Below are 26011 nucleotides of genomic sequence, written 5' to 3'. Positions count from 1 at the left end.
TTTCCTTTATTAATGGTCCTTTTGATGGCTCATCACTTTTTGAGCCTAGGATTAAAGACACATTTACCAGGAGTGAGCAAAACAGAAAGACACTGTATGCCTTAGCAGTACATTTTGTCACCCCCCTCCACCCGCCATGACCTTCTCTAGATACCAGAAGGAAAACAAGAATTTCTTGTTTAGGAAAGCACAGCAGTCTTTTCAGGATGCTCGTGCAGGGGGTTCCTGTAATGCTGTGGGATGTGTAACCAGAATTGATGCCACCCATGCAGCAGGGGTGGTTCACAGAACCAGTGCTTCCATGAAGTATTTTTTAGGAGGCCCTTTCAGCATTCCAGAAAGGTTGCCTAGTTGTTCTGCTCAGGAAGCAGTTCAGGGTCACTTGGCTCTACACTTGGAAGCTTGGGAGGCCAACACCTCAAATGCATGGGTGTTGAGAGTCATATCCAGTGGCTTCATGAGTCCATTTTTATTTCTGACAAAAGAAAATGCCAAACACCTTCTGAATGTGTTACCCCATGAGAGTAAGAACGCAGCTACTGAGATTCAAAAGCTGCTAACAAATTAAGTCATCCAAGATTTCTTACCCAACCAGCAAGTATCCTAGGTCTATTCTATGTTATTTTTGGTTCCAAAGAAGAACAAGGACCTCAGATCAATTTTGAATCTAAGCAAGTTGAATCATTTTGTAAAGTAGACCAAGTTCCAAATGGTCATGGTGCAGTCCAATCTGCCTCTTTTGAGGAAGGATGACTGGATGTGCTCAGTCTATCTTAACGATGCCTACCATCATATAAAGATAGTAAAGCGGTCAAGAAGATTTCTGTGCTTTGGGTTGGGAGCCAATCATTACCCATTCAGAGCAATTCCCTTTTGTCTCACCCCCCCCCCCCATGTTTGTCAAGTACATGGCAGTCGTGGCAGCCTGTTAAGTGGCAGGTTTTCCAGGTCTTTCTTTACCTGGATGATTGACTTCTCACCACCTCCACAAGAGCATCTTTAACCAGGGCCATGGATTCCTTACTCCAGTTGTGTCTCTCCTTAGGAATCACTGTGAACTATTCAACACCCAGCCTTCAGCCAGTTTAGATGCTGGAGTTCATAGGCTCTCATTTAATCCCAATCTCTCAGATTGCAAAATGTCCAGCTCACAGAGTGACTGCCCTTCATGTTCAGGCCAGTATTGTATTGTCTCAAAGGAAGTTTCCTGCTTCCCTGGTTCTGAGGCTTCTAGGTCACAGGACTGCAGCGATTTGCTTAATCCCCCAGATGCGGTACTATATGAGGATACTGGAGTGGACATTAGCAACTCAGAGGTCCTATGTAACCCACCTTGGATTTTCCCATCATTTTGACTGGAGTCTGGTGAAGTCAAATCAGTGAAGTGGTGGTCAGATTCCCTCATAGTGTCAGCGAGGACACCATTTGTTCTTCCTCCATCACAGGACACAGTCATGACGTATGCCTCCCTTCTCAGGTGAGGGGGGCATTTAGAAGGGAAGACAATCCTAGAGACATGCTCTGTGCATGAGGCCATTCTTTACATCACTGTCTTGGAGATAAGAGAGTAAATCTCCTTGCGTTGCAGGATTTTCAGGACTTCCTCCCCAAGGGTGTGATTTAAATGCAGAAAGACTATGTGCTGGTGGTTTGGTATGTGAACAAATGGGGGAACGTGGTCCTAACCTCGTTGGGAAGCCATGAGAGTTTGGTGATGAGTGATTTCATCTCAACAGTTTCTGGTAGCAATGCATAACCCAGGAAACTTTAAAATTTTACAAACAGTATGGTCAGGAACATCCTTCTTCCTCATAAGTGATCTCTAAATCAGAGGGTAGTGGCTCAGATCTTCCTGCATTGGAGCACTCTGTATTATGATCTGTTTGCTTCCCCATTCAGCACCAAGTGCAACAGTTATTACATCTAAGTTCCTCCACAGGGACAGTCATCCAGGGACACTCTCCTGTATGCTTGGCCCCTGGGTCTCCATATGCTTATCCTCCCACTCTTCTAATAATAAAGTTTTCCATAAAACAGCTCATTGCAGAGAGACTGTGATCCTCATTGCTCCTTTGTGGCCTAATCAAATGTGATTCCCCTTTCTGTGGCCTCTTTTGTAGTACCCTGCCTGGGTGCTGGATCCCATTATGGATCTGATTTCTCACCTAGCAGGCTTGGACCAGCCCAAAATCCAGATTGTCAAACTAACCACACGCTTTCTCCAATTCCCTTAATGGGTGAGAAATTCCAAGCTTTCAGATAGAGTAGTGCACATTTTCTCCTCTTCCAAGAAGACATCTACTCACAAAGTCTGTGTTAATAAGTGGAAAAAGTTTGCATTATGGGCATCTTCTAAAGGTCTGAATGCCTTCTCAGTACGTTTGTATGCTGTTCTTGATTTCCTTGTGGATCTTTTTCAAGCTGAATATAGTCACTCCACTGTTAAAGTTCAGATGTTAAGTTGTCAATCTCACCTTCATTCTTGCTGGATGGGTTCGGAGCTGATCCTCGGCTCCGACTCGGCTTATACCAATGCTCGAGAGCTATTTTTACCGGCTCGAGGTAATCCTGTATCCCACAATGCTAGGCGCTAACTACCCAGATCTCATTTGCCACTTAGCTGTGAGGTTGCGTTTTTGCCGGCTCTCTGGTAAATTTTCAAAAAACAGCTTTTCGGGTAAGGTTTTTCCCTTTTATTTTCAGGGTTAGTGTTAGTTATCTCCCCTTTTCACCCTCTTAGAGCAACCCACTTTGTATAGTCCCCTTTTGGGTCTATTTTTCTATCCCCTCGGCCCTTCCTTCCCCTTATATAACTAGGCCTTAGGGCCAAGTTAGTTTTTGGGTAATTTGTTAAGTTAGTTTTTAGTTTTAGTCTTAGTCTTTGGTGTGTTGAGTGACTGGACTAGATTTTTTTCTTTACTGTGGTGTGTCTGTGTGTGTGTTTGGGTGTGTTCCACCATTATGTCTAAGGAGTTCAAGGTCTCAGGCTTCAAGAAGTGTGACTCGTACTGTCAGAAAATGTCTCTGACAGACGGTCACACTTCTTGCGTGTATTGCCTAGGCCCTCTGCACCTGCAGGACTCTTGTTCCGTCTGCCATGCATTCAGTCCAAGAGTCCTGCAGGAACACAGAAACAAATTGATTTTGAGAGGCTTATTGAAGCCTGAAGGCTCCCCGGCCAAGGCCTCATTGGGCAAGCCTTCTAAGCCCACTAAATCGTCGGCTCCGAGTTTAGAGCCTCTGACCAGTGGTGCTACTTCTGCTTCGGCATCGGCTCCAGCTGGAGCCGATGCTTCAAAAACCCAGTCGGCTCCGATAGTTTTGTCAGAACCGACTTTGACTCGTAAGCGCTCCAGGTCCCCCTCTTTGGAGTCGGTCCATTCGGCTCCGAGATCTCCTTTGCTTTCGGAGCGTAATCACCAGTCCCATTCCTCTCGGTCTTCCAGGCTTTCGGACCATGACCTCGAGAGGGTGGTTAGCAGACTACTTAAGTCACAGGCACTGGCCCACATGCTTTATAGCCCTTCTCAACAGACAGTGGCTATCCCCATTCCATCATCGATTCCTCCTCTGACTCTTCCCCTGAGTTCGGAGCCGGAGTTTGTGGGAGCCGGGACCGTCGACACATCGGAGCTGATACCACCCATTTTGGCTCCGTCGTCGGCTCCAATTTCTTCTATGGTGCCATCCTTGGAGGGATCCGGATGCCGTGACTCCCTCGTCGGTTCAGAGGGGGCGAGTGGCATCGGACCCTTGTCCGACCCCATTCTCCCTCTCGGAGCCTCGGCGCAGGTGAGTTCGGCTCCGACATCAGCCTCAGAGCCATCCCTGTCGGTGCCGGGAGGGGTCCTTATCTCTTCAGAGTGGGGACCTTCTTCTCTGCCTGATAGGGGTGCTTTTGAGGTCATGAGGAGTGTCCTGGCCCCTGTGCCTGTTCCTCGGTCGGCTCTCTCAGCTCCTCCCACTATAGTGCCTGCTACAGTCTCTACCCATCCTCTCCACCCTGACTGCAGAGATCCTACACCTCAGGGGCCCCCATTGGGAGCATCCTCCTCTTCTGAGGCCTCCCCTGATCCATCAGGGGAGTCCCCTCGGAAGAGGAAATGTAAGAGGAAGCATCTGGACTCCCCTGAGTCCGTCACATCTGATACCAACTTGGATGAGTCGGAAGGGTCCCCAAAATCCCCCTCTGAGGATGTCTCCTTCTCTGACATCCTTGAGATCCTCAAGCAGAGGGGGAACTGGTCTACCCTCAATCCTTCCGAGGACGAGTCGGTCTACCTAGAGGCGTTTGGTTCTCACCCTTCCACCTCCTGGGTGTCTCTGCCCTTTGACCCCCTTATGGAAGTTGTGGCCAAGAAGGCATGGACGGCCCCTGACTCGATAGAACCTACCCCACGGAGGCCTTCAAAATTTATCACAGCCCCTGATGATAAACAGTTTTTGACCAAGGGTGTCCCTGTTGATGCCATGGTGGTGGCAGCAGCCACTAAAAAGGAACTGGCTGATCCTTCGGTACCTATCCATCCTCCTAATAAGGAATCTAGGACCATGGATAGGTATGGCAAGCGGATGTTTTCTTCAGCGACCTTTACCATGCGGTCGCTAAATTACTTATGTCATTTCACTCGTCTTCAAAGAGACTTGCTCAAAGAAATGGGTGACACTCTACAGGATCCAACAGCTGCGGGGTCTCAGGACAAAATCAACTCCCAGCTGGCAACCCTAAACTCAATTGTTAACTCCTCCATGCGGCTTATTTCTTATGCGGCCGATGGGGCGAGTAGGGCTGCAGGCACAGGTGTGGCCTTAAGACATCATGCCTGGATGCAGCTTTGTAACTTTGCTGACCCCTTTAAGGCGTTGTTTGGATCTCAGGTGAAGGATACTTTGACCAGATGCGAACAAGACGGCAAGACTCTCTCTGCCGTGGGAGTCTGTTTTTCCACCCCATCCAGACCATACCCCAAAGGACAGAAGGGTGGAAAAATGTGGTTCCGCAAACCACAGGGAGTCACGCCGGACGCACGAGGTGAGTTACCCTCTAGAGGCGGGGGGGGGACAACAATAGACGCCACTCCAGGGGCAGAGGGGGTTCGCAGAATCAGGGTAGCAGAGAAGCTGTCTCTGGCCAACCCTTCCAGCATCCCTGAGAAGCTGCCCGACTGTCCACCTTTGGAGGCAGTCGGGGGAAGATTACCACTGTACCCAAAAGCCTGGCTTTCCCTTACCGAAGATACTTGAGTACGGTCGATCATATCCGAGGGTTACAAAATTCCCTTTGTCCACACCCCAAAACAGCCAAACAGGCCCCTTCCAGATGTTCCACCCGGTCTAAGGGAACAAGCAGTATTAGAAATCTCAAAACTGCTAAGACAAAGGGCTATCCAGCCAGTCCCAGCAGACCAGCAAGGATCCGGAATCTACTCCAAGTTCTTTTTAGTACCAAAAAAGACAGGGGACTGGAGACCAATTTTGGATCTCAGCAGACTGAACAAGTCTGTTCAAAGAACGAAGTTCCGGATGGTCACGCTACAGTCCATTCTACCCTTTTTGGGTCAGGACCATTGGATGTGCTCTATAGACCTTCAGGATGTGTACTACCACATCAAGATGCACAGGCGCTCCAGGAGGTTTCTCCGCTTCCGGCTGGGAGCCAGTCACTACCAGTTCAGGGCCCTGCCCTTTCGTCTCACTACAGCCCCCGAGTGTTCACCAAATGCATGGCAGTGGTTACGGCTCATCTGAGGTGTCAAGGATTCCAGGTGTTTCCATATCTAGACGACTGGCTCCTTACCGCCACCACCAGGCGTCAACTTATTCAATCCAGAGATTACACCATTCAGATTTGTGAAGAGCTAGGTATCTCCATAAACTTCGAAAAGTCTGCCTTGTCACCTTGTCAGTCTATTACCTTCATAGGCGCCATGTTAGACACAGTCGAACTCTCTGCAAAACTGACGGCTCAAAGAATCTCAGATATTCGCGAACATGTTCATATCCTGCTTCAGAACAACAAAATTCAGGGCAAGTTTGTACTGAAGACTCTAGGTCTCATGGCGGCTGCCATTACGTTACTTCCCTTAGCTCGCTTCCACATGTGACAATGGATGCTCTTCTCTCAGTGGTCCTTCCAACAGCTCCCGATGTCACACTACATTTTGATAACCCAGTTATGCAAGAGACACCTGTCTTGGTGGATGGTCTCCCTTCAAGTGACTCAGGGCAGACCCTTCGTTCTCGCCCCCCCGGTTGCTACAGTGACAACGGATGCCTCCCTGATCAGGTGGGGGGGCATTTTCAGGGCAGGATGGTCCAGGGCACTTGGCAACCTTTCAAGTGCCACCTGCACATCAATGTCCTAGAGATGAGAGCAGTTCTTTTAGCATTGCAAGCCCTTCAAAACTCTCTTCCCATCGGGACGATTGCATTTCAGACGGACAATATGTCCGTAGTGTGGTACATCAACAAGCAGGGCGGAACCAAGTCCTATCCCTTATGTCGAGAAGCACTCAGACTTTGGCAGTGGGCGATCTCCTGTCAACAGTTTCTGATAGCAACGCATATCCCCGGGAAGTCCAACGTCATAGCGGACAGGCTGAGCAGAGCCATTCTCATGCCACACGAGTGGTCTCTCAAGCAGTCAGTAGTGGAAAAAATTTTTAGAAAATGGGGTCAGCCTTGCTGCGATCTTTTCGCTACACCCCAAAACAGCAAATGCCACAAAATTTTCACTCTCTTCCCTCTTCCCGGCCACCCCCCCAGAGACGCTCTAGTCCACGATTGGCCCCGGGGTCTCCTGTACACCTTTCCCCCCTTTCCATTAATCACTCAGTTGATTCAGAAAGCTACCGCCTTGAGATCCACATTGAGCCTCATTGCTCCGTACTGGCCTCAACAAATATGGTTTCCGTTCCTGCATCGTTACCTCTTGGAGCAGCCCTGGCATCTGGACCCAGTTCCAGATCTCTTGATCCACCAGTCGGGAAGCTGCACCAATCTCTTCCCTCTCTCAACCTCACAGCTTGGTTGCTCCACTTCCAACCTTAGCCAGGCTTCCCTTTATCTCTCATTCGGTACGTGACATCATTTTAGCTTCTCACAAATCTTCTACCAGGAGGATTTATGCCAACAAATGGAAACGTTTTTCCTTCTGGGCAAAATCTAGGAACATAGACCCTTTTGTGGCTCCTATCCAATCGGTCTTAGATTTTTTGGCCGAACTCTTTCATTCGGGTTCTTCTTCCTCCACTATCAGTGACCAGTTAGCGGCCATTTCAAATTTTCATGTTGGCTTGTCAGACTCCTCCAATATGTCTTATAAACTTTGCAAAGCATTCCTTAAAGGTATCTTTTTACTTAACCCCCGGTTAGACATCCCCCACCACAGTAGGATTTGAATCTAGTTTTAACCTCCTTGATTCTCCCTCTCTTTGAACCTGCGGCTTCCTGTTCCTTGAAGCTACTCTCATGGAAAACTTTGTTTCTAGTGGCCATAACCTCTGCGAGGAGAGTCTCAGAACTTCACGCCCTTTGCATTCATCTTCCTTATCTGGTTTTCCATAAAGATAGAGTGTCCCTCAGAACTAACCCCTCCTTTATACCCAAGATATCTTCTGAGGCAAATCTAAACCAGACTATCGATCTCCCAGTGTTCTTCCCTAATTACTCTGACAGATCGGAACAAAAGTTGCATTTCTTGGATGTTCATTGCCAACTCCGTTACTACCTGGATAGAACCAAGCAAATTAGGAAATCTGACCAGCTCTTCCTATCTTATGCTGAAGGGAAGAAAGGCCTTCCAGTTTCCAAAGTAACCCTTTCTAGATGGTTGGCCTCTGTCATCACTTTCATCTATGAACTGAGCCCATTCAACTAGAGCCTTAGCTACGTCTATAGCCTTTCAGGACAGGTTGCCTTTAGATTCAATTTGTGCGGCAGCCACATGGGCCTCTCCCCATACCTTTATTTCTCATTACAAACTGGACATGGCCTCCAAAAGCCGAGCTAACTTTGGTTCCACCGTCCTCAAGAGTCTGTTCCAACGAGCCACCCAGGGTTGAGGTGCTAGGGATGCGGTCCCATCCAGCAAGAATGAAGGCGAGATTGACAACTTAACATTGAGAAGTTATGTACCTACCATAACGTTCCATGTTAGTTGTCTTCTTCTCGCCTTCTTTCTTGCGTCCCGCCCTCCAACCCCCTAGCCTGGACAGACCGATAGGATCCTACGGAGCCTTCCTTTTTTGCCCAGTATGGTCTCCAGTGGTTATCCTTTCCTTGGGATGGCTATCTATATGTGTATGCCATTCTCTCCTTTGTTCTGGGGGCAGAACTGCTATAGTGTTAGCTATCAAACGAGATCTGGGTAGTTAGCGCCTAGCATTGTGGGATACAGGGTTACCTCGAGCCGGTAAAAATAGCTCTCGAACTTTGGTATAAGCCGAGTCGGAGCCGAGGATCGGCTCCGAACCCATCCAGCAAGAAAGAAGGTGAGAAGAAGACAACTAACATGGAACGTTATGGTAGGTACATAACTTCTCATTATCTGCTATTCACAACTTTCATATTGGCAGGGACAATTGTCTTGTAGCAGTGTTGGTGATTTCCAAGGCATTTCTTAGAAGAAAGTTCTTATTGTAACTCCTTATTCAAGATCCTGTTCCTCCTTGGGATTTATGCTTCACATTCTTGCTGGCCCTCCTTTAGAGACTTCAGCAACAGTCTCTTTGAAGTTGTTGTCTTGGAAGACTCTTCTTGGTGGCTGTTACTTTGGCCAGGCATGTGTCAGAATTGTAGACCTTATTCTTAATACCTCCATATCTGGTCTTTCATAAAGGTAAGGATTGTCTCAGAATGGATTCTGCCTTTTTGCCTAGGATGGCATCAGAAACCAACTTGAATAAGGCCATTCATTTTCCAATGTTTTTCCCCAACTTTTCAGACAAAAGAGAATATTTGTGTCATTGGCTTGATGTTCACAGGCAACTGAGATTTTTATTGGATGGAACCAAGTCCATAAAAAGTCTGACTAGCAGTGTGTCTCTTTTTCAAAGGCCTAGTTGAGAAAGCCAGTATCTAAGTCTTCCTTATCTTAATAGTTTTCTGATTGCATTTCATTGGGATATAGATTGAGAGGAAAGGATTTGCCTTGTAAGCCAAATGATCACTCTACTAGAGCTATGGCTACTTCCATGGCTTTTTTCTAGAAAGTTTCTATTGATTGCATTTATCCTGCGGCTATTTGGGTGGATTCAGACACTTTTGTGTCTTACTGCAAGTTGGATGTACACTGAAGGTCTAGGGCCTCTTTTGGTTCCACCATGTTGTGGAATTTCCTCTCATAGGACCTCCCTGGTATGAAGCATGGCTGGTGACTCTCACAAGTTGAACCCTCATGGAAAGAACAACATCAAATGCAAACAACCATCTGTAGGTGGTGAGCCTTGGTTTGAACAGGAATTCTGTTTATGGGATTGGATGAAGGTGTGAGCAATAGGGATTCCACAACCATTTACTGCAGGACAAGCTTAGACTGGATTTATATGCTTATAGGTATATACTAGGCTAGTGACCATCAGTGTCTTTATAAGCCTAGCCATACAACCCAGACCACTTGTGTCCTTATGTATCATGGGTGTTTATTAGGAGGGGTATGTTAGTTAGGAAGTTTCTAGAGGTTATGTGGAGGATATGTTAGTTTCATCATTACTGTTTGCTTCTGTCTCTCAAAGACATGGTGGTCAGACCTGGGTTGAATTTCCGATTTCCCATCCATTGGGCAAGGTTATGCTTAAATAGTGTTAGAGGTGGACTCTACTTCACATGGATGGGGAGCCTGTTCTAGAACATGGAGATTCTCTGAGACACATATCTGTCTCACCTACATGTCTCATTTATGTCACAAGCAAAACTTAAATAATTGAATCTAGTGGTTCCAATGCTGCTCATTTTGTGGATATGCACAAGTTTCATCAAAGCTGGATCTGAGGATTTCTTGAATGCAACGCATTGATAGTCTGTCAGTAACCTGTAGTAGACCACGTATAGAGATAGGGCTTTAATGCAATCTGTACTGGACAATGTGTTTATACCCTGCATTCTCCTAGTAAGAAACCTTTTTTGGGCATTCCAGCTGTTGCATATGTCTGGTCAGGTACATGCAGAAGGGGACACTGTACTCAGTGATGAGTTTGAGATTTCCTTGGATGTGGATACCATGCCCTTACTTATAAGTTAGGCAACATAGAATAATTTTCTTACTACCTTGGCCACTTGTTAGTTAAAGGCCTGATTACTGTCTACATATGTTCCAAGATCCCTGACTACTGGGTCAACTCTTAGGGCTGTCCTATCGATGAAGCAATTAATCTGGGTGGCTGTTTTCCCAAAAGACACTATAATGTATTTCTTGGCTTTGAGTTTTAGTCCATGATTTTGGCATCAGTCATTTGTATGTGTTAGACCCTCTTGTAAGATGTTTGTGTCATGGGGGGAATCTATGATAGCTCCTAATTTGCAGTCATCTGTGAGCTTGGTCAGCCAAAGGCCCTTGATATTAGTCTTTACCTCAAAAAATTAGATGTCAAGTATCAATTGTCCCACCTTGTAGTTCTGAGGTACGCCACTGGTGACTGGTCTTTTAGTGGTGGTGGTGGCCACAACAGTGGTGACTTCCTGGGTCCTGTTGGTGAGCCAGCTAGAAATCCAGTGAGTTATTTTGGGGTTTATGCCCAGTTCAGTGAGTTTGTCAACTATACCTGAGTGGGGTATTGTACTGAATGCCTTACCCAGGTCCACAGTTTTCCTCTCATCCATTGCCTTGGTGACCTTCTGAAAGAAGTCCACCAGGTTTAATAGGTGTGAACTTAACCTGACAAACCAAACTAGGTTGGTTCCAGTGTGTGAAGGTTGCCTATGTCTTTGTTGATCATTTCCATGATAATTCATTCCATGGCTTTCCATACTAGACAATTCAGACTAATATGTCTGCATTTTCCAGGGTCAGCTGATGGTCCACCTTTGTGAAGTGGGATAACCATTGCAGTCTTCCATTCTTGTGGTGTTAAGCCTATTTTGAGGCTGTAGTTGAAAAGTGACTCAAGAGGTCCTGATAGGTCATGTTTCAAACTATTTAGCAGGTATTCCGGGATATTGTCAGGGCCCACTTGAGGTCATGCTTTTGTTCTTAGTGAGTGCCACCAGGACCTGCTCCCTGTTAATTGTTGGGGGGGGGGGTTACACTAGTAGGTATTTCATGGGGGATGCAGGGGGTGGAGTGGGGGGAGAAGTTTGAGCTGAATTTGTCAATTAGCAATTTCACTGTGTCATTCTGCACAGTGAAGGTGACACCATTGATCACTAGTTCAGCACACTAATGTGTGCTGCCTTTGAGATTTCAGACATAGCTGTAGAAGGCCTTGTAGTTGTCTTTAGCCTGTGAGGCTGTCTTGACCTCGTAATTGGCTTTATTAGACTTAATTAATCCTCTTAGTTTCTTGTTTAGTTTAATTAAACAGCTGCTGTCATTATGGGAGTTGCTTTTCTTGATTTTAGCCATGGCTTTTTCCTTTTGATATATACCCCATTAAGTTTAGGATTCCACCAGTGTGGTTTGCTTGTTTGTAGAGTTGTTTTGGGCTTACTTCTAGTAGGTACAGCAGCCTCTATACAGCCATTTACATGGTTGTACAGGGTATCGGTGAACAATTCCGCATAGGCTGCTATGAACTCGGAGTTGAAAGTGACATTAGTTAGTTATTCATTTGAAATCTGGGTGAGATAATACAAAAAAATTTCCAACCTCACACCCCGATCCAAAGGCACAGTTGCAGAGAATTTACAGACAGTAATGTAGCGATACAATTCCAGAAGATTTTTAGGTAAGGAGGGTACAGTTTACTTCACCTAACTACACAGAGAAAATGGTATACCATGTTGCAGAAAATCATAATGTAAAAAATTATTACACATTTACAGTTCTAAAAAACATAAAGGTAATATAACATTCTGAAAGATATCTATGCAGACACCATCTATAAATGCTGATTGATTGCTGATTAACTTACAGTATTGCAAGTCATTCTAAGTGGAATGCTGTTCTGAGAAGGCAGTTTTCCAGTCAAGGGAGATTTCTGCTTGGCCACCAAGCCATCAGTGCTCTTCTGGGCAGTTGGGTGTCTCAGCAGCCCAGCCTGTCTTGTCACCTGAGTGGATTTTCAGCAGACAAGTATGAACTAGCTTCTTAGTTCTTCACAGCTAAATGTACATCAGACTGGTTTAGTGCTGTGCCTAGAGAATTCCCTAGGGAAGGCTGTGATCTGCTTGGCAACATCACTGAGTTCTGGGCTGAGGTTCATGTCCATATTACTCAGACATCATTTTATTAATTTCATGCATGCTTTTGAGTACCTTTGCAGGAACTGTTTCATGTTCATTCAAGATTTTTAGGCTGTCTTTGTAGTCGGGCATCTATTCATCTTATTTGAAGAAGGGATTTATCATCCCAGTTCCAGAGAAGCCTTCACAATGTCATGACAGTTACTGTCTGATTTCAAACCTTCCCATCATCATAAGGTTTTGAGAAAGTAGATTATAAGCACATTGATTCCTGCCTTAAGGAAAATTAATTTAATAATCCATTGCAGTCCAGTTTTCAAGCTCATCACTATACTAAGACAGCCCCTATTAGTCTTTAATGATTTGTATATTGCTTGAGATTAGATAGTCTACTCAGTTGTAGTCTTTCTTGATCTCACAACAGCTTTCATTCTGCTAGATCATGGGATCCTGCTGAAATATTTAGCTATCCTTTGTAGTTTTTTTCAAGAACTGTCCTGGAGTGGTTTGCCTCCTACCTCTCTGGATATTCTCAGAGTTATTTTGAGTGTTACATTTTTTGTCACATTACTCTCAGAACTCTGGAGTACTAGACAATTCCATCTTGGACTTGTTCTGTTACTACATATTCTAGGTTATCTCGGGAAGAAAGGATTCCATCACTGCTATGCTTATGACATGCTTCTATACCTCTGTTTTTCTTAGATTTCTGAGTCCACCTTGTATTCTGTTATAGGTTACCTTGACTCAAATCACCCATGGATGTTTAGCAATCTGCTCAGAGTTTGTACAAACAAGGTGTTGTGATGATTGTGCCTACCACTTTCAGGTACTCAAATCTGCTACTGTTAAATGCCTTCATTATTAATAGTGGTCACAAGCTTGAATTCATGTCCAAGGTGCACATCCTTACATTATCCTTGATGGCCTAATGATATAGAAGGATCAGGTTTCAAGTCTCCATAAAGTTTGCATGTTTTCATCTAAGGGTATTTGCCAGATGTACAACCTTTTTCCAGCTGATGACCTTGTTGTGATTGTGCATGTCCTAGTTTCATCATGCCTGGACTGTGGTAACACCATGTATCTATGTCTTTTGGACTGTGAACTTAATTTTCTGCAACTAATGCAAAATGTAGTTGTCCAGTTATTAAACTGTACTTCAGATTTTCAGACCAACAAATGACTTTGATTCTTTTGAGTCTACTCTGCCTACCTGTGTGATTATATTTCATTTGTAAAACTCTTGACCTAATTTATCCTGCTGTACTTGCTATCTAACATCTCCCAATTGAAAGAGCTGCTTCTGCCATACTATACCTGTACCCCCCCCCATACACACTGTGACACCCATGGGCTGCTGATAGTTCTTAGTGTGTGATTTCCATAGTCTAGAATCTATTTCCTTGCTTGCTAGACTCAATATGCTTAAAACCTACTACCTAGGTGTCTTGAGGGAGCCTTAGTATTCAGCAAGTTAAAGAGATTCCTTAAGACCTGTTTGTTTCATATAATATTTTAATTGTTTTATTTTGCTCGCTAACACACCTTTAATATATTTAATGGTTTATGTGTTCTTCAACTAATAGATCATTGCTTAACATTAATCATTCACCAACACAAAGAGACTGCATCTTTAAAAACTATGTTAAGGCTTTCAGCTTTGAATACAAAGTACTGTGACAGAGTGACTTTAATTAGCAGTTAAAGCCTGCTGTCAGTTCTTTTGGCTGTCATTGTTTAAAAATCAGTGCTTTCCATGAACTGTGCCTTCTTATTGTTTCAGGCAGGTCAAATGAGTGTTTTCTGGGAAAAAAATATCTCAATTTTAAAAGGTAACTTTGGTTGCCTATTAACAGGGACCCTTGAAATTACTTTATAACTTTTAAACTGATTTTAGGTCTTCCACCCCTGAATACCAATCCTTGTGATAGTTTCTTTTTAAAGACCATGTGTAAAGATTTTCTTTACCATTTATTTTTACTGTACTTGGATTGCCATCAAATAAAGTGGGATTTCTGATTCTAAAGGCATAATTGTTTACCTCTAATATTTTAGTGAAACTATATTTATTACGTTTAATAAACTTGAGTTTATATTTAATTTATGCATGTCCAATTACTTCCTAATTTCATGCCATCTAACAATGCCTTCTGACGATAAAATTGTGGGAAGAAACAGTTTTTTTTGCACAGGCATGTTTCCTGTAGTCTACAGCAGATTTCAAGACAAATGGACACAATAAGAATATTGGAGATTGAAAAGAAAAAAAGTGATATTTTCCATTGCCATTATAGATGTTTTATTTTTTTTCTCCGACGTTGATTGTTTATTCATTCAGTACTTGCTCTTACAATAATGTTCCTGTAATCTGACTTTGTAGTTTTTGTAGTTTTCTCATTTTGTTAAATGTACAACTTTCAGTTTTATTGTCCATGGCCTCAGTCATGGCTAAAAAGTATATTTGGACCAGTCCATTTACCCAGTTAATAAATGAATAAGTAAAAAAAAATAAGCAGTAATATATGCTCTGAATATGGGTATTATGCAATTGTAGTGGTAAGTAAAAAGTATTTTGCAAATGCCTTTGTGCTGTACTGGGAATTATCCTGGCATGTAATCTTTTGTTAAAAAAACTCTAAATACAGACACTGTTTTCATAATGCCTATTATTTTAAATCACTGTCTTTGTTGTTTTGTCCATGCAGACTATGATAACTTTCTGGTGTAATGCAAATTTGGTATGTAAAATAACGAAGCTATACGTGCTTACAACACCTGACAACAGTGTTTTCAAGGATGGATTACTGTCTTGATTTGGGGTTTCTAATTAGCAGTTATATTTTTTTTCATGGAAAGAGCTGTCCTTTGAAACTGTAAACATTTGCAAACTCATTATTACACTGCTTGTGGTATTGCCATTTAAAACACAAACTTTCTTGCAGCTTGGTATATGGTTTTGCTGCCTGCTCTTGAAATAGCAGAGTGAATTATATTGTAGGCATCCTGCTAATATTACTACTGTATAACTTTTATAATCCTTTACCAATAAAAGTTTGAGTACATCAAAAGTAAATTAATTATCAACACAATTTCTACATCACATTTCAACCATGATTTCTAATTTGGCGACTTATAAACTATGCCTAGAGGAAACATATTTGCCATTTTGATCTGATTTATTTAATTAATTGATGTCGTAATGTTGAATACTGTTTAGAGTATTAATGCAGAACTCAAAGCTCTAATACTAGGGATACTCCATGATGTGTTATTGTTTGAGTTCATCCACTCCAGGCTCCCACACCCAGGAGCATGCATGCCTGATGCCTTTACATGCCATAGCATCAGATGGTGACTATATATGTGACTCTGACTCACAGACTTCACATTTTTTCATCCTGTTCTCATGTTTCACATCCCAGAACTGACTTGTCAGTGAGAAAGTCTCACGTGATGCCTAGATGAAAATCTGTGAAGAGTGAAGAGTTCATACTGTCATCAAATTACTAAGCAAGAGGCAAGCTAGCAATGTATTTGATGCATTGGGAAAGAGGCTGATGTAAAACCTCACCTTATACATCAGTCCTTTGCCACCACGGGTATCAGAGAGAGAAACTCTTGGCTTACGTCACTAGCAGTAGAATGGTAGTAGTTGAGAGTTATCATGCATGATGGTGCTATGTACAGCTGTAGGTTCTAGCCAGAATGTCATCATAGGGTTAGCATGGAAGATGAACATAACTTAACCCTCCTGGAGGTAAAGCCATCCAGCCCTTCCAGGTGATGGGTTCATCCTTTGCTCACATTGCTGAAGGCCACACCATTCTTCTATCTGCACAGGCTACAAGCAGCCCAGAGGAAGAGTGTCTTTAACTGCAACAATAGCAAATGCATTCTAGGTGTTGGCACAGCTCAGTTTTCCACTTGATTGGCTGGAGTTCAAAGCTGACTAGCCTGATCTTGGAGTGCAGTCAACTGAATCAGTTGTCCTCACGTAGAAGTACTCATTGCCAAGGACTCCACAACCAGGGGTTGCCCTGCATATCTAGTGGAATTTATGGTCCAGATCGAGGAGGGCTGCTTGATCATTCATAAGTTCAGATGTAAGTACTAGGTAATCAGTCCACAGATCATTACAAGCCTAACAAAAAAAAAATATATATTCAGATGTTCCCATTATCGTCAAAGAGGGTAAGACAAGCTACACTGGAGCAGGAGAGAATTTGAGGTTGCCCATTCAGTTATCTAGGTTTACCTTGAAGGTGGCAAGGGTGCTACTCTGCTTGATGTGTAGTGAATTTTGTTACAAAGTGAGGAATACATTGGAATATGCATCTTATCACATTGACATATCTTATTTATCTGTTGGTGAAGGTTTAGTTCCTTTAACAATGTTTTTGGTCTGCAAAGAAATAGGAGGTAAAAGAGGATTGCAACTTCCTTGGCTCAAAAGGCTAGACACAAATCTCCACTGTGAAGTGTATAAGAGATTGAGTGCAGAGAGATGGCTGCCTGTCTGTCCTGATAAGTAAGATTTTTAGGCCTCTGATTTTTTTACTGATGAATTTCTAAGGTCTGTTAAGTAGAGTGATGTGTTTAAACAAATACATGCCTAAAGGAGTATTGTATTCAATAATGAGTTAGATAAGATATAAATAATGTGGAATTATGAGTTCTTTGGATCCAAAGGAGATTCCTTTGGAAATTAGATGAACAAGGTAGAAGGCTTTCTGAGCTGCTGCCAAGACAAGATGGTCAAACAATAATGAATTATCAACGAGTCAGCCTATGTGTACAACAGTGACAAACTAGAGGGCTATGTCACTGATATGGAATGTGAAAATGTTTTGTTTACTCAAATGAACTGTACTATATGTTTTCACCTTTAATTTGAGGCCCCTTGTCCTTACACCAATTGTTAACTTGGTCTAACCCATGTTGGAGCAATTATGAGTCAGTGGAACATCAAATAACAGCTATTTTACAGTCATCTGCAGGCTTAGATGAGCATAGGTCAGGAGTGCTGCCATGAAGGTCTGAGAAATTTATGCAAAATAGAAGAGGACGCAACACTGAATTCTTTGGTATGCCACTGGTAACTTTTTTTTCTTTCAGAGACTCTGACTATATGGGTTCTGTCAGACAAAAAGTAAGCTTTCCACTGCACGGTGTAAGGATTTACATTCAAATTTACAAGTCTGTCAATAATGCTTGCATGGAAGTAGTAACAAAGGCCCTGGCCAAGTCCAGATATGCTATATGTACTGCATAATCATTCTCCACTACTTCAGTGACCTTTTCAAAGAACTTAATGACATTAAAGAGGCAGAACCTTCCTACCAGCAATGCAGGCATAGGTTAAAGAGGTTAAGTAGGGGCTCAGTTTGGCCATATTTGGTACAGCTAATTGGGCAATGTGTTATATTATCAGAGCACATGGAAAAGGTGCTCTTAACTTTTGAAAGGGCTGAGAGAACTTGTTCCATGGTAATTAAAGGGGTGGCTGAGATCATGGACTCTGTGGAGTAGCTACAGCTGTGGGTGAAGTAAAATGTGCGCTAAATTTGTCATCTAGAATATAAGCTTCTTCCTTATTATCAGAGTGGGCAGTATTGTTGTGGACTAGTTCTGAACCTTGTTTAGTGTTGGTTCTTAACTTCCTGACAGTTGAGGAAAGATTTGTAGCTATTTTTACCATGGCTTATTTCATTATTCAAGACTTAGACATCAAGTAAATATTTGACACTTGGTGGGATTTTGATTCCATGGCAGAGTACTGTGCAGTTAAGGAATGTGAACTAACGGTGGCCCATCATAGGCCCCTCTTGTCCATGTACCATCTCAGTAGACTCTGTCAGCCATCATCCAGCATGTGCCTGATGCATGCTGATCCCACCACTTGAGAATTTTTATGAGCTTACTTCTTGTGCTGGGTTGGAGGGTCTCCCTTCCACTTTGGCATCTCTGAAGAGTCTGAAGTCCAGAAGAAGGTGTCTCTGAAATAGACTACAACTTCCATCAGGATAAATCCCTTTTTTTGCAGAGATACCCTGGGCCAAGTACTCCTCCACGCAATGATTGTCCCCATTGGGTAAAGGCCATAACAGTATCATGCCTACCTGAAGCCAAAAGTAGCATCATCAAAACTAGTTTAGAAGAATTAAGACAACTACAGCACTGTCATTGTTCGTGTTGGGATGGACAGTCTAGGCAGCTTTTCCCTCCTGGATATGAAACAGATTAAGGTAAGATTATCAAACATCCTAGCAAGTATGAGAAAATTCTCCTGTCACTTTGTATGGTACCTACATATCAATACAACATGTTGTTATTCAGTCAGTGACTAAGGACACTGAATCATAGACAGGGTATGCAGTGTCTGTCAGTCTGGAATGAGATACATAGCCAGCTGGCTGGGCTTCACTTATGTCCCCAGGAAATACAAGTACTGAAGAGGAATTTTCTTTTCTATAAACAACAAAAAAATGAACATATGAAAGATTAAAAATAAAAAATAAAGATGGTTTTGCAGAACGCAAGAAATGCCAACAGTAGATTGGATGATTAAGGGCATATCTTTGCTTTGAGGATGTTGATGTTTGCAGTATTAGGGATACCTGGTTTAAAGAACCAAAAAACTGTGCAGGTTTTATTTTGATTTTATCTGCTGAATACGCACTCTACTCTGTCTTTGTGATGATATTGCAGTGCTTGCTTTTAATCTCCAGTCATTGTTTTAACACTGCAGTCTTCAGTGGTTAGTGTTTCTTGTTTGTTTATCCTTAAAGATACAGGGATAGTGGTAGACAGCAGTGTCATTGTTTTGTATTATATAAGCAAAATTTATTTTAGATGTGGTACATTGCAGCCATAAGGTTTAATTAATGAATTAGAAATTAAATATTTGATTTAAAAATATTTGAAATTGCATTTAAACTTGTGTGTGTGTGTGTGTGTGTGTGTGTGTGTGTGTGTGTGTGTGTGTGTGTGTGTGTGTGTGTGTGTGTGTGTGTCCATGATTGATTACATTTATTTAATTATCCTCTAAGTAAACTATCAATTTAAATTGATGTGCTTTATGAAAGTGCTGAAAAACAGAGAGCCTTTTTGTTGGCTGAAGCAGTCGTCCATTTATAATTGAAATCAAGATGAATTTTTTAAGGATAGTACAGCTTTTTCTCTATGGTTTTAGGAACAGTTTATATTTTGACCAGTGTATTTCTACCAAATTCAGAAAGGCATATTCAGCAGCTCAGTTCATCTAATTCTAAAAGGTATGCCTATTCAGTCCATAGTGTTCATTGTAGTACTGTTTACCTCATCTATTTCTAAAGGGTATGCCTATTCAGTCCATAGTGTTCATTGTAGTACTGTTTACCTCACTGATCCTATTTGGATTGAATACAAATGCTGTGAGCAAGCTGCATGAAACAATGTGAAAAGGTACAATGAAAATTTTTACTAGAAATTCATAGCATTGGAAAATTTGAACTATTGAGAAAGGCTTTAGGACCTGTTATTATTACTTAGAGGTAGCCTCTGTTTTTTCTATAAGGCAGTATCTAATCTGGTTTTGTTTGAAAGATTATCCTGTAAGACACTGTTAGGGAGCTAACTCGAGACTGGAAAAACTAAGATATTGATGAGATAAAGGATGTTATACATATATATATATATATATATATACATATATATATATATATATATATATATATACATATATATATATATATATATATATATATATATATATATATATCATGCAGCACTTCACGCATTTATTGAGATAAGTCATCGACTTAAAAATAGTATGTGTGTGTGTGTGTGTGTGTGTGTGTGTGTGTGTGTGTGTGTGTGTGTGTGTGTGTGTGTGTGTGTGTGTGTGCACGCACATGCATGCAAATATTACAGATAAAGTGAAGTAGGACATACTCATCCTTCATGCTTTTAGGGAATTAGATTACAGGCTTGGCAGTTTGACAATTAAATCTAAGATCCAGAAGCACCTGAACATCTAAATACTGATCTTGGCTATGCCTTACCACCTACTGAGTCATTCTTAAAGGAAGCTAATATTATAGCCTGAAAGCTCCAAAACTATGCTTCTTCATCCTTCAGAAGTTGAACATTGTATCCAGACCTCCATTTGTGAAAGAGGAGCCTTTCCTCCTGCAGGCAAAGTAAACTTGTTTCAACGTGCATTTCTGGAGTTAATCCAATCAAAATCATGCATCTTCAAGGGAGTTACTCAGGATTCTAGAGTACATGACACTGATGATTTTTATCCTTCCCCTAGCCAGACTACATGTATAAGGAAAATACAATGATATCTCACATTATTCTGGACTTAGCATCTACATACTTTGTCCTTTCAAATCCCAGTTCTGGGGTTTGTAAGAAGGGAGATTGGATTGTGGGTGAATCAGATAGCTTGCAGTCTAGGTCCTTCATTCTCCAGTCTGACCCCCTCCAGTCAGTCACCACAAACACTTCAGACATGGCTTGGGGAGCGGTTTCAGAAGTGGTAAAAGTACAAGCTCTGTGAGATCCTGTAGACAAGCAAAACCTCATAAATATCAGAGATGTTGACAGTTATCAATTCTTTGAATGCCTTGAATAATCTTTGGTTCCTCAAGACATTTGCAGGTGTATAAAAACAACTCTACAGTCATATGGCACATAAGCAAACAAAGGGGGTACCAGATCTTTTCTGCCTTTGCAGACTTGCTCTGATAGCCTAGGAGGTAACAACCCAGCTCAGTCTGATTCTTCAGGCTTCATACATTCTTTCAGAGTAAAATTAGAGTACAGATGAGCTTAGCAGAACCAGAACAGACCCCAATGAATGAAAACTTCATTTTGAGTTCTTCCAAGAATTGATCTAAGTTTGAGGAGCACCTCAAGTAAATCTGCTTGCCTCCCATCAGAACAGACAACTAAAGAAATTTTTCTCCAGGACCCCTTGCAAACAAGCCTGGAAAACATATGTTTTTTTCATTTCCATGGAAAGGAAGCAAATATTCTTTTATACTTTCCCCATCTTTCGCACTGATATCCAGGGTTTTCTAAAAATCTAGAAGGACTCTGCAGAACTTATGGTAGTCACTTCCTTTTGGCCAGGGTAACCATGGTTCTCACTTCTTTTTAAGTTTGCCAAGAACTATTCCCACAAACTTCCCCACAGACCAGATTTACTCACTTAGGAAAAGGGGAGTTTGATCCACCCTCAATCTAGAAACTTTTCAACTATTTGCATGAATGATAAAAATTTGAGTTCTTTTAGGCACCTCTTTTTTTTTTGAGGACATTCAGCAGGTTCTAAATAAGGTGAGAAAAACTACTACCAGAAAATCAGATATGTGCAAGTGAAAAAGATTTTCTACTTGGTGCCAGTCAAAGAAACAGGATCCTCTTTAGACCCACTTGCCTCTGGTTCTTGATTATTTTTTTGAGTTACTTGCCAATGGCCTTTCATAATCCTCTGTTAAGGCACATTTACTTACCATTTCTGTATGTCTGTCATTTGACCTCCTCCCTTGAAATAATGATCAAGTTAAACAATTTTTGAAAGATGTGGTACATACTAGCCCACCTAAAAAATAGGTGGCTCCTCCTTGGGACCTGAAAATTCTACTTAAGTTTATTCTGTCTTGATTTGAACCAGTTCATGAGGCTGAATTAGGGTTCTTAATTTAAAAGACTGTTGTAATCATTGCTCTGACATTTTCTCGGAGAGTATCTGAGTTACAAAGTGCTTATAGTGAGTCACTTCTGCCTTGTTTTCCACAGAGACAGGGTTTCTTTGATAACAAATCCTACCTTTGTGCCTAAAGTGGTCTCCAAGCCAGACTATTAATCTCCTAGTTGTCTTTCCTGAACAAAAGAACAAGGAAGAAAAGATCCTTCACACTCTACCTTCACAGTCTAGATGTCCACAAGTAGCTCAAATATTACCTAGACATAACTCATACTTTAAGAAAAGCTGATTAGCTGTTTGTCGCTTATGAAGGTAAGTGGAAAGGACAACCAGTTTTAAAACAATCCATTTTCAGTTGGTTATCTTATGATATTACCTTCTGTTATACTTACAGTAATAAGGCACTTCCAGGCAGGTTTGCATCCCATTCCATAAGGGTTTTGGCTTCTTTGGTTCTTTGGTGGCTTTCTGGAAATGGGTGGACTATGGAAGTGTTCTAGGAACAGTAATGTGGTCTGTTGTACACACATTTACAAAGCACTACAAACTGGATTCCTTCTTTCTGAATAGGCTTTCCTAGGACCGGTCTCCAGGGACTCCAGGAGTCTTTAGTTTATTGGCCTCCTCCCTTTTGTCCTTTTCTTCCTTAAACTACGGTAATTTACCCATATAGCTTAAGTTACTGCAACAGTAAAATCTATGTTTGAACATAGTAAAGTTGTGTAAGTGAAACTTACCATAACAGTTGATGTTCTAACAGATCACTGTTTCAATAGTCTTCTCCCTCCAGCCCCCAATTCATGCTTTTGGTGTAGCCAGTGTGGATCTTTCTACCCTTTTATGTACGTAGTTACTGTTTGGTTTGTTTCTTAGCATTGTTCTTTTGGACTGTTGCCTCCCTCCTGAGCAAAAAATGCTCTGAAGCTTTTCACAAACCAACTGTCTTTTCTATGGAGCTCCGCTTGAACTCCTGACAGAGCGTGTGAAAAACATCCTTAGCTTTTGGAAGCTGGCCAGTTGCAGTAGGGTCAGACTTATATAGCTTAGGCTACTGCAACAGTAATCAATCAGAACATCTACTGCTCTGGTAAGTTTCACTTCAACAACTGCACTGTGCAGTGCATCAAATGTACGGCCTGTGAGTGACTTGTCAGCACACTTTCATTTTGCTTCAGTTCATTTCATTTTCATGAAGGATATATCTTCCTCAGCTGTTACTCAGTAAAATCAACAGCTGGTTAGCAAACATTTTTTCTTCATATATTTCGCTTGGGTATTAATTTTTGACTATTTTTTTTGGGGGGGGGTTACTGAATTCCATTGCCAATTTGTAGAAAACAAATGAGGAATGTAAATAATTATCTTTATTGTAAAGATGCAAGCTTCTTTATTTGGTTTCTTATTTCATACAATGACAACATTAACATGGAAGAGTTTTGCAGTAACCCAAGAATAATGTTTATTTCTATGTTGTGTACTAACAGTTTGTCTTTTAAGGCAGTACTCTGTAGTCCCAGCAAAACCATTATTTGGCATCTGTGGTGAATCTCATTTCATTTATTCAGACATTAATTTTCCACTACTCTCTTTAAAAAAATTTGGGATGTGAGAGCTGAAGACTGTTCTCTGCAAAAAATGTGGTAAGGGGCGGAGACCCTCTTATCTAGGAAATCAGATGCTCACATGCACACCCCCCCACCCCACACACACACACACGAACACGCACACGCAGACGCACATGCACCCACACCCATATACAATCTGGAGTGTTACCAGTCTGATTTTTGGGGTGTGGGAGGAAACCCAATGCCTTGCTGAAAATCAATGCAGCTAAAATGAAGACATGCAAACTCCAAATAGAAGGCACCCCAACCATGAACTAATCCTGAAAACTAACTGCTGCATGGTAGCAAACTAACCACTATGCCCTCTCCTCAATACCCATATGTAAATAAACTATTGTTTTGTATATTCTATTTACATTACAAAATGTGTATGTTTAGACTTAAACTTTAAATAAGTCACCTGGATTGCATTTATGGTTGCAAAAGCATGTGCATGTTTTTGTGATTATATTATTTGATTGCTCTTTCTTAAACTATTTAATTCTGTAATCCTTGTGTAGATTTTCCCCCCTTGGCCTTCTTTCCAAATGTAAAGTAACCCAACTGGACAACCCCTTGAACAAAACTTAAATAAATACATGCATTCTTGAGGTCAGTAAATAGGAACCATTTGTAACTGTTTATAAATATGTAAGATTAATGTTGTTCAGAAGAGGATATGCATAGCCAAATTGAAGTCATTTTTGTTTGCTTTCAGTTTGAAACTACCTAAATTATTTCATTGGCCTGTTTAATTGCAGCAATGCAAAATCCAGAATACAGCAAGAGAATTCTACAAAATCTTTGCAGCTGAAGCAAGAGTGATTCAAAATTTTGGTCAAGTAATTGAGTAAGTGCTTTTCATGTCATACATATTTATAAATGAAAGGACATGGCTGATATTTATAAAATCTGCATTATAATAAATAGCTGTTTTGCCCAGTAGTTTGAGATGAAGTGTGATATCATGTGTTTAGAAATCAGTCATTATACATGCTTTACTAACGTTCAGAAATGGAGAAGGTCATATTATGGATACTTCAGACAGTTTCATGATTATTTTTTTTTCATTGGCATGAAATTACTGATATAGTTCCCAGTGGCAGATTGTGTACCTTGGGCCCTGGGCTGTTTTCAAACCCATTTTAGGACCATGCATAAATGCATGTGTTATCTTGGATTCACTTTTCTGTTTGTTTCAAATTATATTTCTTGTTTAACACAGCAACATTTTTAGAGTGTGCTTTACATTTGTAGTTTTTATCATTTTTTCCAGTAAGCAGTGAACATACCTCTCAACCATACCAAATCTCTTGTTTATTGCAAGTTTTTGAGGTCCAAATGATGGGGTGCTACGATTCCTGAGTGGCACCCCTTAATTTCTGAGCGTTTTTTTCCCCCGTCTTTTTTCCGGACTGATATTATCGCATGGAGGCATGCACAGTGATGTCAGCTCCATAAGCAGCCTGCACCAGGCTCAGGCACTAGTCTATAATGACTCAAAGAAGCAGCGCTGCCTACTTACTTATCTTTTTCTGCAAATGGCAGGCCCCAGACAGTAATACTATCAGTGTTTTTTAAATGCAGAGCCTGCAGCAGTAGACAGTGGGTTCAGTAGACCCGACCCGTTGTTTTTTCCCTTATGCCTGTCCTCAGTGTCCTGTTTCAGCAGCTGGACTGGATTTCTAAGGGTAACAGCCCGCGCACGGTGGCAAATATGAAATACAGAGTTTCCAGACCCAGGTTTTCTGGCTTGAGTAGTGGTGAGTGCCGTGGTGGTATTTTTAACCATTTCTTACCCTTGCCCACATGTCATATATATGATGATCATTGTATGGTACCTAAACTGTCAGAAGAACAGAATAGTGCTTGCTTTGCTTACGAAATCTGTAATGTGCAGTCTGCAGTGTCAGTGTGGTTATTATTGCTTAATTATTAAGTGCCAAAGGGGTAGCATGGGCCATGGCATGCATTTGGGGCAGCAGTAGTAAAAGAGACTGAATATAAATAATATAAAATATAGATTTACTGGTCGTCTCCCATACCTCCGCAGGCTGTGTGCCAAAATATGATGTCCTGGTACTGGAAAGAACTGACAGACTATTTTTACTTGCATGCATTTATGTAATTAAAAAAAGTTGTCCTCGAAGGTTGCTCCTTCAAGTAAGTGTTAAAGGAAAGCCACAAATGCTGTCAGTGTGGATATTCTGCAATGTGTGATGATGGGGGAGTACTAGCATTCAGAATGGAGAACAGTTGTTTATGTACAGAATGTGGAATGGTTTATTCCATTAAGAATGGGGAACAGTTATTATTAATTCTAATTCACCATAGGTTTGGCAGTGCAAAGTGTGAGTTCACACAGGCA

At 41.7% G+C, this 26011-nt stretch overlaps 1 protein-coding gene across 2 annotated transcripts in view; it reads left to right on the top strand.

The window, feature by feature from the left end:
* Nucleotides 1-26011, top strand: part of ALPK3 (alpha kinase 3) — a 1816810-nt gene that overhangs the window by 1521637 nt on the left and 269162 nt on the right. For both annotated transcript variants that reach the window (XM_044057338.1, XM_044057337.1), the window contains one exon: nt 24405-24493. In XM_044057338.1, coding sequence (XP_043913273.1) covers nt 24405-24493 — 89 coding nt within the window. The remainder of the gene's footprint in view (nt 1-24404; nt 24494-26011) is intronic.

This window comes from Protopterus annectens, chromosome 15.part0 (assembly GCF_019279795.1).
Source record: "Protopterus annectens isolate FY-2018-M chromosome 15.part0, PAN1.0, whole genome shotgun sequence".
Taxonomy (NCBI): Eukaryota; Metazoa; Chordata; order Ceratodontiformes; family Protopteridae; genus Protopterus; species Protopterus annectens.
The sequence above is the reverse complement of the archived record's forward strand: the minus strand, read 5'-3'. Positions and strand labels throughout refer to the sequence as shown.